Source organism: Eleutherodactylus coqui, unplaced genomic scaffold (assembly GCF_035609145.1).
Source record: "Eleutherodactylus coqui strain aEleCoq1 unplaced genomic scaffold, aEleCoq1.hap1 HAP1_SCAFFOLD_32, whole genome shotgun sequence".
In the NCBI taxonomy this organism is placed as follows: Eukaryota; Metazoa; Chordata; class Amphibia; order Anura; family Eleutherodactylidae; genus Eleutherodactylus; species Eleutherodactylus coqui.
The window spans coordinates 187,978-202,604 of record NW_027101865.1 but is presented as its reverse complement, the minus strand read 5'-3'; the positions used below and the strand labels follow the sequence as shown (position 1 = coordinate 202,604).

The 14,627-nt window shown below is 51.1% G+C and overlaps 1 protein-coding gene across 1 annotated transcript in view; it reads left to right on the top strand.

Moving 5' to 3' along the window:
• Positions 1-14,627, top strand: part of LOC136592634 (disintegrin and metalloproteinase domain-containing protein 33-like) — an 81,902-nt gene that overhangs the window by 44,475 nt on the left and 22,800 nt on the right. The window contains exon 3 of the mRNA XM_066588620.1: positions 9,732-9,805. Within this exon, the coding sequence (XP_066444717.1) occupies positions 9,732-9,805 (74 nt within the window). The remainder of the gene's footprint in view (positions 1-9,731; positions 9,806-14,627) is intronic.

Below are 14,627 nucleotides of genomic sequence, written 5' to 3'. Positions count from 1 at the left end.
GCGTCCCCCTCACAGTATTAGTGCCCTTCAGTCACCTCACAGATTAACAATGCCTCTTGCGTCCCCCTCACAGTAATAGTGCCCTTCAGTCACCTCACAGATTAACAATGCCCCTTGTGTCCCCCTCACAGTATTAGTGCCCTTCAGTCACCTCACAGATTAACAATGCCCCTAGCGTCCCCCTTATAGTAATAGTGCCCTTCAGTCACCTCACAGATTAACAATGCCCCTAGCGTCCCCCTCACAGTAATAGTGCCCTTCAGTGACTTCACAGATTAACAATGCCCCTAGCGTCCCCCTCACAGTAATAGTGCCCTTCAGTCACCTCACAGATTAACAATGCCCCTAGCGTCCCCCTATAGTAATAGTGCCCTTCAGTGACTTCACAGATTAACAATGCCCCTAGCGTCCCCCTCACAGTAATAGTGCCCTTCAGTCACCTCACAGATTAACAATGCCCCTAGCGTCCCCCTATAGTAATAGTGCCCTTCAGTGACTTCACAGATTAACAATGCCCCTAGCGTCCCCCTCACAGGAATAGTGCCCTTCAGTTACCTCACAGATTAACAATGCCCCCAGCGTCCCCCTCACAGTAATAGTGCCCTTCAGTCACCTCACAGATTAACAATGCCCCCAGCGTCCCCCTCACAGTAATAGTGCCCTTCAGTCACCTCACAGATTAATAATGCCCCTAGCGTCCCCCTCACAGTAATAGTGCCCTTCAGTCACCTCACAGATTAACAATGCCCCTTGTGTCCCCCTCACAGTAATAGTGCCCTTCAGTCACCTCACAGATTAACAATGCCCCTAGCGTCCCCCTCACAGTAATAGTGTCCTTCAGTCACCTCACAGATTAACAATGCCCCTTGTGTCCCCCTCACAGTAATAGTGCCCTTCAGTCACCTCACAGATTAACAATGCCCCTAGCGTCCCCCTCACAGTAATAGTGCCCTTCAGTGACCTCACAGATTAACAATGCCCCTTGTGTCCCCCTCACAATAATAGTGCCCCTCAGTCACCCTACAGATTAACAATGCCTCTTGCGTCCCCCTCACAGTAATAGTGCCCTTCAGTCACCTGACAGATTAACAATGCCTCTAGCGTCCCCCTCACAGTAATAGTGCCCTTCAGTGACTTCACAGATTAACAATGCCCCTAGCGTCCCCCCCACAGTATTAGTGCCCATCAGTCACCTCACAGATTAACAATGCCCCTTGTGTCCCCCTCACAGTAATAGTGCCCTTCAGTCACCTCACAGATTAACAATGCCCCTTGTGTCCCCCTCACAGTAATAGTGCCCTTCAGTCACCTCACAGATTAACAATGCCCCTTGTGTCCCCCCTCACAGTAATAGTGTCCTTCAGTCACCTCACAGATTAACAATGCCTCTTGCGTCCCCCTCACAGTAATAGTGCCCTTCAGTGACTTCACAGATTAACAATGCCCCTAGCGTCCCCCTCACAGTATTAGTGCCCTTCAGTCACCTCACAGATTAACAATGCCCCTTGTGTCCCCCTCACAGTAATAGTGCCCTTCAGTCACCTCACAGATTAACAATGCCCCTAGCGTCCCCCTCACAGTAATAGTGCCCTTCAGTCACCTCACAGATTAACAATGCCTCTTGTGTCCCCCTCACAGTAATAGTGCCCTTCAGTCACCTCACAGATTAACAATGCCCCTAGCGTCCCCCTCACAGTATTAGTGCCCTTCAGTCACTTCACAGATTAACAATGCCCCTAGCGTCCCCCTTACAGTATTAGTGCCCTTCAGTCACCTCACAGATTAACAATGCCTATTGTGTCCCCCTCACAGTAAAAGTGCCCTTCAGTCACCTCACAGATTAACAATGCCCCTAGCGTCCCCCTCACAGTATTAGTGCCCTTCAGTCACTTCACAGATTAACAATGCCCCTAGCGTCCCACTCACAGTAATAGTGCCCTTCAGTCACCTCACAGATTAACAATGCCCCTAGCGTCCCCCTCACAGTATTAGTGCCCTTCAGTCACCTCACAGATTAACAATGCCTCTTGCGTCCCCCTCACAGAAATAGTGCCCTTCAGTCACCTCACAGATTAACAATGCCCCTTGTGTCCCCCTCACAGTATTAGTGCCCTTCAGTCACCTCACAGATTAACAATGCCCCTAGCGTTCCCCTTATAGTAATAGTGCCCTTCAGTCACCTCACAGATTAACAATGCCCCTAGCGTCCCCCTCACAGTAATAGTGCCCTTCAGTGACTTCACAGATTAACAATGCCCCTAGCGTCCCCCTCACAGTAATAGTGCCCTTCAGTCACCTCACAGATTAACAATGCCTCTTGCGTCCCCCTCACAGTATTAGTGCCCTTCAGTCACCTCACAGATTAACAATGCCCCTAGCGTCCCCCTCACAGTAATAGTGCCCCTCAGTCACCCTACAGATTAACAAGGCCCCTAGCGTCCCCCTCACAGTAATAGTGCCCTTCAGTCACCTCACAGATTAACAATGCCTCTTGCGTCCCCCTCACAGTATTAGTGCCCTTCAGTCACCTCACAGATTAACAATGCCTCTTGCGTCCCCCTCACAGTAATAGTGCCCTTCAGTCACCTCACAGATTAACAATGCCCCTAGCGTCCCCCTCACAGTATTAGTGCCCTTCAGTCACCTCACAGATTAACAATGCCTCTTGCGTCCCCCTCACAGTAATAGTGCCCTTCAGTGACTTCACAGATTAACAATGCCCCTAGCATCCCCCTCACAGTAATTGTGCCCCTCAGTCACCCCACAGATTAACAATGCCTCTTGCGTCCCCCTCACAGTAATAGTGCCCTTCAGTCACCTCACAGATTAACAATGCCCCTTGTGTCCCCCTCACAGTATTAGTGCCCTTCAATGACCTCACAGATTAACAATGCCCCTTGTGTCCCCCTCACAGTAATAGTGCCCTTCAGTCACCTCACAGATTAACAATGCCCCTAGCGTCCCCCTCACAGTAATAGTGCCCCTCAGTCACCCCACAGATTAACAATGCCCCTAGCGTCCCCCTTATAGTAATAGTGCCCATTAACAATGCCCCTAGCGTCCCCCTCACAGTAATAGTGCCCTTCAGTCACCTCACAGATTAACAATGCCTCTTGCGCCCCCCTTATAGTAATAGTGCCCTTCAGTCACCTCACAGATTAACAATGCCCCTAGCGTCCCCCTCACAGTAATAGTGCCCCTCAGTCACCTCACAGATTAACAATGCCTCTTGCGCCCCCCTTATAGTAATAGTGCCCTTCAGTCACCTCACAGATTAACAATGCCCCTAGCGTCCCCCTCACAGTAATAGTGCCCTTCAGTGACTTCACAGATTAACAATGCCCCTAGCGTCCCCCTCACAGTAATAGTGCCCTTCAGTCACCTCACAGATTAACAATGCCTCTTGCGCCCCCCTTATAGTAATAGTGCCCTTCAGTCACCTCACAGATTAACAATGCCCCTAGCGTCCCCCTCACAGTAAAAGTGCCCTTCAGTCACCTCACAGATTGACAATGCCACTAGCGTCCCCCTCACAGTAATAGTGCCCTTCAGTCACCTCACAGATTAACAATGCCCCTAGCGCCCCCCCTCACTGTAATAGTGCCCCTGCATAACCCCTTAAAATAATAATGCGTCTTGAGTCCCTCAGTGACCCTCTAACAGAAATGGTGCCCCTAGTCTATAAAAGTGCCTCTATATACCCCACTTTATTGCCCCTGCATGCCCTGCCTCCATAATAATGCTCACACTCACTAATGCCCTTTTTTATGCAGTGACAGTGACTCTGGTCAGCGCTGCCCTGCTTCTCCACTGACTTCCGTGCAGTGAGGTCACATAATCCCTGCAGCCAATCTCCAGTTCTATCGATATAATGGCTGCGGCCAGTGATTGACCACAGTGACTGTGTGCTGGACGGCATGTGATCGCCGTACTAGGAAGTGCGCTGTGCACAAGAGTGAAAGAAGAGATTATAGGCTGATTTGTCTGCGTTCCCAGCGGCCCCTGTGGATCAGGTCTCCGGCCTCCCAGGATTGTGATGTAGTCCCCAAAATCTGGGACTGTCCTGCCAAACCCGGGGTGGTTGGAAGACCAGTATAAGGAGTTACCTTTACCAGCTGCAGTAGTACTATAGAAGGAGGAAGAGAAGTGGCCCCTCGCTGATGTCACCACTGAACCCCCCAGATATTAGAGATAACTCCCAGAAAAAGAAGCCAGATACAAGATATATACTGCAGGGAAGGCTCCATCTCCATATACCCTGGTAGTAGCATGCAGCAAGCCAGATTGCAATATAGAGGAACCACAATGTTCATGTGCAGACTGATTGAGCAACCACTCAACTCAACCCAAGGCGGGGGAGGGGTGACTGCTGACAAACCCAGTCTGCATAGTATGAAGGGATACCAGGATGACTGCCATAGATAGGTGTGCCACACATACAGGCGAACAACCCCCACTGACTAAGCAGGGGATTGCCCTGCATAAATAAGTGTACCACACTGGCATGCTGCATGCTATCAGGTTAAACGGTGATCGAGCCTTTCCTGTAGTATACATCCTGTATCCGGCTTCTTTTTCTGTGAGTTGTGTCCTTGAGCATTTTTTCTCACCTTTGTGATTTCCCCAGATATTAGATGTTTTACTGTTCCTTTAAATCCACATCTCATAGTTAGTTTCTAAAGCCAAGCAGGAGGCGGCCCTAAAGGATATATTTGCATATGTAATCACACCTTGCAGTTTACCTGGCTCCACGTGGTAAATCCCTCCTTAGCAGGTATTAGTGCTATATAACTACATGTGATCAAACATGAGATCAGCACACCTTACATTACTGATGTTAACCAGGCTGTATGTGTTATGTGTGCTGCTGGGATCTGTAGTTCTAAGCTTCCTAGCAGCACAGCCCTCACAGTGTTAATTGATTGAGCTGGCTGGGTGTGGTACTTCCTGCTAGCAAATCTTCTGGGTCTGTGCTCACATATAAACCCAGCTCCTGGTCATTCTCTGTCTGGTGTTCAGGGTGAGCAGTCATGAATCCTTGTCTGTTGAAGTTTGCTGTGTGATCTGTGTCTTGCTGGTTCATGTCCGTTTATATTCTGTCCGTTTTGTGTTAGCTTGCTGTGTGACCTTCTATCTGTGTCCTGTCCTGTTGCAGCGTTCTGTGTGAACTCTGTCCGGTTCTCCTGGACTCCTGGTTAGTGTAGGGAGTAGCAGTATAACCAGGAGCCGTGAAGTGGCCCACTAGCTTCCATGTTTTGTACAAAATGTCAACTAATACCTGATATTTATATTCAGCTTCCTATCTGTTACTAGTGGTTGCATTTTGCCTGCTGTATGCTGTGTATTCTGGCTCTGTGTGTCCTGTTGCTCTGTCCCTGTCATGTGTATGTCTCCTGTTCTGTGGCGTGGTTCCTAGGAGCAGCTAGGGCCCAGATTTGAAGACTGCTAGGCTGCCCTTATTGGGGCAATGTCCCCGCTTAGGTAGGGGCAGGTCAACCTGCTGTCAGCACAGGGCCAGTTTGCCAGAAACCTGTGTGCATGTCCAGTCCTCTCTTTGGTCATGATCGTGTGGGCCCGTGTTTAGTTTGCCCACACGATCGTAACGGTATAGTTATCAAGGTTGCCGTATCTCATATTTGATCACATGTAATTATATATGAGATGTCATCAGAAAAGGATGGAGCTGTGATCAGTGTCATCAAAAGTGGGCGGGGCTGTGACTACCTGTCAGACATGATATAGGGGCTGGTTGTGAGCAGTAATAGATGATGTTACTGTAATATAAGTTGTGCAGTTCTCATATTTGATCACATGTAATAACATCAGTGATGTCATCACCAGGGGGCGGGGCTATGACTTCCTCTCGGACAGGATATACAGGCTGGTTGTTAGCTGTAATAGATGATGTTGCTGGAGTATTTACGTTTACTTGGGAGGATTGTTGGCATCTCAGCCCAGTGATAATCGCTCTTGTGCTTTCATAAAGGAGTGAGGGACGGAGATGAATAGATGAATGATTGACTATTTACTCAGGCTGATCGTTGTTTGATTTTTATGCCTGTAGAAACTGAACGATGAATGAATTATCGCTTGTTGTTCTGTCGCCGCGGCATTTACACGGAACGATTATCATTTACCATCCCGCAATCCAGCGCAAATCTGACAATGCACAAATATTCAGTGTAAAGGGGCCCTGAGGTGCGCAGATCTCATGTCTGATCACTATTTGAGATACTGGGTGGAGACAACGTTTAAATTGGCGCTCTTTCAGTATCTTATCTCTCAGGTTCAGTAACAAACAGGAACCCCCCCCCACCCTCCAGCAGCTCCAACCGCACCTCACACGTGAACATGTCTGCACGCTTCCAGCACTCTCGGTCTGTGTCATACCAGCAGTGTGTGGCTTACCAGATCAGCCGCCCGCGAACTGACTGCGCCAATACCTGCTGACAAGTGATTTATCACCTGCAGCCATGGAAGCTGCAGGGTGTGATTACATATGAAATGATATCCTCAGGGGCGCCTCCTGCTGGGCTTTAGAAACTAACTGAGATGTGGATTTAAAGGAGCAGTTACACCTCTAATATCTGGGAGGGTTCAGGGGTGACATCAGCTTCCCCCCTCCTTCTATAGTATTACTGCAGCCTGGGAAAGGTAACTCCTAATTCACATTCAGCAAGAGGGCATATTCTACAACGCTATTTAAGTATATTCCATCCTGTGTGCAAGGTTCCTGTGAGCGGCCGCGCTGTGGAGCCCCCTATCGTGAGAGCGGCCGCACTATGGAGAAGCCTCTACCGTAAGAGCGGTGACACTATGGAGGAGCCTCTACTGTAAGAGCGACCATACTATGGAGGAGCCTCTACTGTAAGAGCGACCATACTATGGAGGAGCCTCTACTGTAAGAGCGACCATACTATGGATGAGCCTCTACTGTAAGAGCGACCACACTATGGAGGAGCCTCTACTGTAAGAGCGACCACACTATGGAGGAGCCTCTACTGTAAGCGACCACACTATGGAGGAGCCTCTACTGTAAGAGCGTTCACACTATGGAGGAGCCTCTACTGTAACAGTGATTACACTATGGAGGAGCCTCTACTGTAACAGTGATTACACTATGGAGGAGCCTCTACTGTAACAGTGGCCGCACTATGGAGAAGCCTCTACCGTAAGAGCGGTCACACTATGGAGAAGCCTCTACCGTAAGAGCGGTGACACTATGGAGGAGCCTCTACTGTAAGAGCGACCATACTATGGAGGAGCCTCTACTGTAAGAGCGTTCACACTATGGAGGAGCCTCTACTGTAACAGTGATTACACTATGGAGGACCCTCTACTGTAACAGTGATTACACTATGGAGGAGCCTCTACTGTAAGAGCGGTCACACTATGCTGGAGCCTCTACTGTAAGAGCGGTGACACTATGGAGGAGCCTCTACTGTAAGAGCGGTCACACTATGGAGGAGCCTCTACTGTAAGAGCGGTCACACTATGGAGGAGCCTCTACTGTAAGAGCGACCACACTATGGAGGAGCCTCTACTGTAAGAGCGACCATACTATGGAGGAGCCTCTACTGTAAGAGCGGTCACACTATGGAGGAGCCTCTACTGTAAGCTCCTCTATGTTGCAATCTGTCTTGCTGCATCCTACCAAGCCTTCCCTGCAGTATCTATCCTGTATCTGGCTTCTTTTTCTGGGAGTCATCTCTAATATCTGGGGGGTTCAGTGGTGACATCAGCGAGGGGCCGCTTCTCCTCCTCCTCCTTCTATAGCACTACTGCAGCCGGGAAAAGGTAACTCCTTATACAGGTTTTCCAACCAGCCCGGGTTTGGCAGGACAGTCCCAGATTTTGGGGACTACATCACAATCTGGGAGGCCGGAGACCTGATCCACAGGGGCCGCTGGGATCGCAGACAAATAAATCGGCCTATAATCTCCTCTTTCACTCTGGTCCACAGCGCACTTCCTAGTACGGCGATCTCATGGCGCCCAGCGCATAATCACTGTGGTCAATCACAGAGGGGCACCTTTACCCCGAGGAGGGGCACCGTTGCCCCGAGGGGGGTCACTGAGGGTAGTTTCGTCATCACTGGTATAATTACATGTGATCCGATATGAGATCAGCACACCTCGGTTGTCAGTAAGACAACTGATATAGTATTCTAATCCTAGTCATTCTAAGCTTCAGTATGTACTATCCGGTGAGGAGGGGGATGCAGCTGCAGTGTCTCTCCATAAGGGTGTCTGTGATGGGGAAGTGGAAGGAGCAGCGGGGACACATCTGTGTATGACTGAGGAAGGTCATTTAGAAGGAGTCCACAAGTATGTATTACTATTCCTCCACACAACCATGGGCTCGTGCTGCTGCCTACTGACGCTGGGGCTCTGCTCTCACGATTAGGCCCTCCTGGAACCCTTGATTTGAAGCATCCGCCCCGTTACTGACAGCTGAAGCTGGAGTTCCTCACAGGGAAGGCTTTTGCCAGACTTTCTGTAGGATTTTTTGGCATCTGGAGCTCGGAGAGCTCAGCGGCGAGCCTCGCTAATGAGGCCCAGAGACGGCGGTTTATTTATACCCCGCGCTTGTGGGAAGAGCTTGTTGTTTCTGACTTTCATTCACAGCTTGAGGAGAGGGGGGTGAATACTTTTACTTTTCTATAAATAAACAGAAGGTGCCGTTGTGAAGGGCTGGATACTCGGACGTGGCGGAGATCCGAGGAGGACAATGCCTCGGTGGATGGAGGGACCATGTATGGACACGGCCTTCTCCACACAACTGATATAGTGACGGAAAATTGTGTTTTCTCCTATCCGGCCTTTCATGGTTATGTCTGATGGCTGGCACTGCCCGGTGGTGCCCAGACTGATGCCAAGTTAGTGAGTTGTTCTCTTCTAGTCCTACATCTGAAGCTGCCCACAGATAGGAGATAGCCGGTGGCCAAACTCCATATACATGCCCATTCCATAACTCCTGCGAAGACTTACCACTGGCACCAGTCATAGCAGGAGGAAACAATGGATCAGATAGCTAAAAACCTGACCTGGTACTCAAGCGCTACATAGAAATCATGTGATCGCAAAGTACCAATGGGTTCCCACGACAGCCAGAAGCCTGTCAAAGGTCTCCATGTCTGCCATATATCACAGCCTATAAAACAAAGTGAAAATAGTTTAAAAAATGATCTGACTTGTGGGGAATAGGAGGCTACGCCGGATCTGCTGCGACTACTACAAGGGGCCCTGCTGCAGTAATAGGGGAACGTATAGGCACTGTGTAGCTGCTGGGGCCCAAATGTAATTACTAGGGCCGTGCCTTGAGTTGGTAAGTGGCAGCGGTTCCTCTCAGGTCTGTCACAGATTTCTGTCAAAACCCAGGATGAAATATTGCGGCATGCCCGGCTTCACCCGGGGAAATACCGGAGGGCACTATACTAAGAAATCCTGCTGTGACTGCTGGGGGGAGAGAGTGGGCATTAATGGGACTACCTTTTTGAGGGTACAGCTGCACCAACAGTTTTGGGGCAGTGTGGTTCTCCAGTTTGTTTTGAGGGGGGTTAAGTGATATGTAAGGCCAGCTCACACACCTGCAGAGAAGAAGTTGGAGTTCAGCTCCTGCCTCCGGTTCCCCCACCCCCGCAGCAAGGACATCATTGTAAGCAGAAAATCTATTTTTTGCCTTGTTCTTTCGGCCTCCGATCCGCTGATCCCAATGATTTTGTCTCTCAGGTGGCTCCAGCCCGCGGAGAGATCTTACTGACGTCAGAAGGAAGACATCTCACCTTGGAGGTGGAGAGGAACCAGTAGGTGTCTGTGTGTCTTGTCTGTTTGTCCATGTTAACCCCTGTGTGACCAGGCATCATGTCTGTATTTCTTATTCTGATTGTGGGTCAGAAACGCCATCTTTTCTCCTTAGAGAGAGCGCCTTAACGGTGAGTGAGGAGACTTGTAAGGCCATTCATGCTCCTCTGGGTAATATGCAAATAAGGGAGATGGATCAATACCACCACAGTGCCACCTATGGGAGGTGCCGCCTATTTTATGCAGTCTATGGATCTTGGTTTGTCTGTTGCATCCTGGGAGGTGAGAAGTAGAACAGGGCCGTTCTCCACTATAACCAGCTTCAGCATAGATTATATTGGACTCCACTGTGACCCCCGGGGTCCTTTCCTTCTAAACCTCATCGCCCGCAGTGATCACTACCTCTGAGCGGAGTGTCCCCTCTTTAGATTCTGGATCCCACAGCAGCTACTATGTCTACTACTCTTATAGTTTTCCCCATTTTTCCACTAGTTACTATATAGCAAAGTCACTAAGCTTAGAAGTGGTGGCCGTGAAGAGACCCCCACAGCCCCCAGTGTTAGAAGGCCAGAGGAAGTTGTGGATATGACCCTTCACTGAAGAGCACTGGATCAGGGGGACAACTTCATATCTATGACTACCATAGAGTGGAACTGAAGTGGACCCCAAGAAAGAGTGTGATGGCCACCGAGTGAGGCTCAATCGTCGATGATCGCAGCTTTTACTAAGGAAAAATCCCCATTTGTCAGCAGCTCTTGCACTCGTATAACCCAGATGTGCTGCCAACAACATACAAGCTGTATGGGAACACACAACCGCATTAATGATTTCTCATCCCCATACAGTTTGCATACCGCTGATGATTGCCACATGTGCCGATGAACAAGCTATATCATCAGTCTGCGCTCGTTACACGATCTGCTCATGTCCAAGGACCCTCGCACTCCCCCACAGCTGCACTCAGTTAGAGCCTCGCTGTCCTAAGACGACTGTAATGGATCTATCTTACCCGTCTGTATTGGAATGAGATCCAGACAGGACGTGTTCGGGGTGAGGAAGTAACCGTGGGCAGGAGAAGAGTCAGCGTCTCTGGAAGACAGAGACAATGGAACAGATGAATCACTGTGGAGCCCCCGCCGCCTGGAAGGGACCCTTAACACGGGCCGCAATACTCTGTGATAAAATCCACAATGCCAACTGCAGATATTGATGTGGAATTGCCAACTGGATTCGGCTATTTTCAATTTCACACCAAAATATTCAAGTTAGAAGTGCAGATTTGGGGGCTGAATGTTCAGCAAGTGGGCATATTCTGCAACACTATTTAGGTATATTCCATCCTATGTAAGGTTCCTGTGAGCGGCCGCGCTGCCGAGCTCCCTACCGTAAAAGCGGCCATGCTGCCGAGCCCCCTACCGTAAGAGCGGCCATGCTGCCGAGCCATCTACCATAAGAGCGGCCATGCTGCCGAGCCCTCTACCGTAAGAGCGGCCATGCTGCCGAGCCCTCTACCGTAAGAGCGGCCATGCTGCCGAGCCCTCTACCGTAAGAGCGGCCATGCTGCCGAGCCCTCTACCGTAAGAGCGGCCACTCTGCTGAGCCCTCTACCGTAAGAGCGGCCACTCTGCTGAGCCCTCTACCGTAAGAGCGGCCGTGCTGCCGAGCCCTCTACCGTAAGAGCGGCCGTGCTGCCGAGCCCTCTACCGTAAGAGCGGCCGTGCTGCCGAGCCCTCTACCGTAAGAGCGGCCACTCTGCGGAGCCCTCTACCGTAAGAGCGGCCACACTGCCGAGCCCTCTACCGTAAGAGCGGCCACGCTGCCGAGCCCTCTACCGTAAGAGCGGCCACGCTGCCGAGCCCTCTACCGTAAGAGCGGCCACACTATGGAGGAGCCTCTACCGTAAGAGCGGCCACACTATGGAGGAGCCTCTACCATAAGAGCGACCACACTATGGAGGAGCCTCTATTGTAAGAGCGGCCACACTATGGAGGAGCCTCTACCATAAGAGCGGTCACCCTATGGAGGAGCCTCTACCATGAGAGTGGTCACACTATGGAGGAACCTCTACCTTAAGAGCGGCCACACTATGGAGGAGCCTCTACCGTAAGAGTGGCCACACTATGGAGGAGCCTCTACCATAAGAGCGACCACACTATGGAGGAGCCTCTACCGTAAGAGCGACCACACTATGGAGGAGCCTCTACCGTAAGAGCGACCACACTATGTAGGAGCCTCTACCGTAAGAGCGACCACACTATTGAGGAGCCTCTACCGTAAGAGCGACCACACTATGGAGGAGCCTCTACCGTAAGAGCGACCACACTATGGATGAGCCTCTACTGTAAGAGCGGTCACACTATGGAGGAGCCTCTACCGTAAGAGCGGTCACACTATGGAGCTCTCTAATAAAACAGCAGTTGCAGTAAGAGATTTTTCTATGGACTGATTTGATCTGCACTAGAATGGGGCCCCTACAATTTTTTTATGGGCCCTTCCCCCTGAGTCTAAGCCCCTGGGCGGGATATCACACTGACCCGTAAGTCCGTTTTCCCTGTAGCTCGCAGCGGTGGCGCTCACTGTGGAGACGGGCTGAGGGCTGATCAGGTTACTTCTGCTGGACGAGAAAGCACAGACTAAGCAGAAACATCTGTGTGACGCCCAGATCAGGCCTGAGATAATGGGACCGTTGTTCAGGGGCCACAGTCATAGGGGGGCGGCCGGGTCAGGGTTCGAGTTCCCATGTGCCCCGGGACTGCTGCTAGAGCTATTGTTCTCAGGAGTCTGTTCCTGCAAGATGAACCAAGAATTACAGCAAGGAGTATAGAGACTCGAGGAGGAGTCCACCCGGGTGCAGGATATAATGGTATACCAGTTGCTTATAGAAAGGGTTAATTTCTGCGCTCACATGAGGACCCACACACATGTTCTTTTGTTGAGGTCATGTCTGTGCCGCTCACGGCTAAACTGATAGACTTGGCATGGACTGTCCTACCTCGTACTATACTGATGTAGCAGAGCTGGAGTACAGATGATGTAGTAGATGTGATATCTGATGACAGTATATTATATATGGCATCCCCATCTCCACAGCAGCACAGATCCCCCTCCTGCCCCCACTGATACATGGTGAGGGGTCGAAGGGTCTCTTACACCCGAGGAGTCAGCAGCCAGGAAGAAGTTAAAGGGACCCTGTCGCCTCCCTCAGCACTGTAAACCAGGTTATATGGTGTCGTTGGAGGTGACAGGGGCCGGGGATGTAGTTTTTTTAAACTCACCCGTTCTCACGATCCAGAGCTTATCTCCTCTGAGGTCAGTGTGCGGCACAAAAACCTGACACTTTTCTTTGTCCCATGCGATGATGTCAGAGGGGAACACCGCTGGATCTCGGGCGAATATAAAAATCCATCACCCGGCTGCCTGTCACCTCCCCTAACAGCACCAGTTTTTGTGGGGACGTGACCGGTTCCCTTTAAATACCGCCACATGCCCAGCTTGATTATTAATGTTGTAAACTATAACAAAAATAAACAGAGCAGGGCCAGGTGACTACCTCGCCCACCGACTACCTCGCCCACCAGCACTAAGGCCCCTTCACGGATCGGCGTGTCGGGCGCAGATGCTCAACAGGTCGGCCCAGCGATAATCGTTCCTATGCTTTTACACAGGAACGATCACCACTAGTGATTGGAGGTGGAGCGAGTCGGGGATTGTTCCGGTCCGCCCGCCTCCATTCACGGCCAATGGGGCCCGTCTCATAGATGGGGGAATCTGGATGATTTATTGGCCGGTGTAAAAAGGCCCTGACTAAAGGACACTTTACACGGGGCAATTATGACCCAAATTCTCACTGGAAGCCGTGAATTTGGGCAGTAATCATCCTGTGAATGCCGGCCACTGACTGGGCACCGAGGGAGAAATCGCTCACCTGTCAGGGTCACTTGGTTTTTAGGAGAACTGGCAGACCGTGTAAACAGGAGTCACTCAGTGTTTGAGCAACTCCTGTCTACTGTGAATGAAGGCTGGTGGGCCAGAAGGATCACGGCCCGCTCCACCTCCATTCACTTGTGTAAAGCACAGGAGCAATAGTTGGGCGCCCGACAGTCATCCATGGAAAGGGACTTTAATACACAGAGTATCTCTTATTGTCCACTAGAGGGCTTCTCCCTACCAGCCATAAAAAATGCACTTAATTAATAATCCTTACTTACAGATCATCTGTTTTGGACTCACACAGAGCAGCTTCTGTGTCTCCGGTCGGATCAGCTTCTGTGTCTCCGGTCGGAGCAGCTTCTGTGTCTCCGGTCGGAGCAGCTTCTGTGTCTCCGGTCGGAGCAGCTTCTGTGTCCCCGGTCGGAGCAGCTTCTGTGTCCCCGGTCGGAGCAGCTTCTGTGTCCCCGGTCGGAGCAGCTTCTGTGTCCCCGGTCGGAGCAGCTTCTGTGTCTCCGGTCGGAGCAGCTTCTGTGTCTCCGGTCGGAGCAGCTTCTGTGTCTCCGGTCGGAGCAGCTTCTGTGTCCCCGGTCGGAGCAGCTTCTGTGTCCCCGGTCGGAGCAGCTTCTGTGTCCCCGGTCGGAGCAGCTTCTGTGTCTCCGGTCGGAGCAGCTTCTGTGTCCCCGGTCGGAGCAGCTTCTGTGTCTCCGGTCGGAGCAGCTTCTGTGTCCCCGGTCGGAGCAGCTTCTGTGTCCCCGGTCGGAGCAGCTTCTGTGTCCCCGGTCGGAGCAGCTTCTGTGTCCCCGGTCGGAGCAGCTTCTGTGTCCCCGGTCGGAGCAGCTTCTGTGTCCCCGGTCGGAGCAGCTTCTGTGTCCCCAGTTGGAGCAGCTTCTGTGT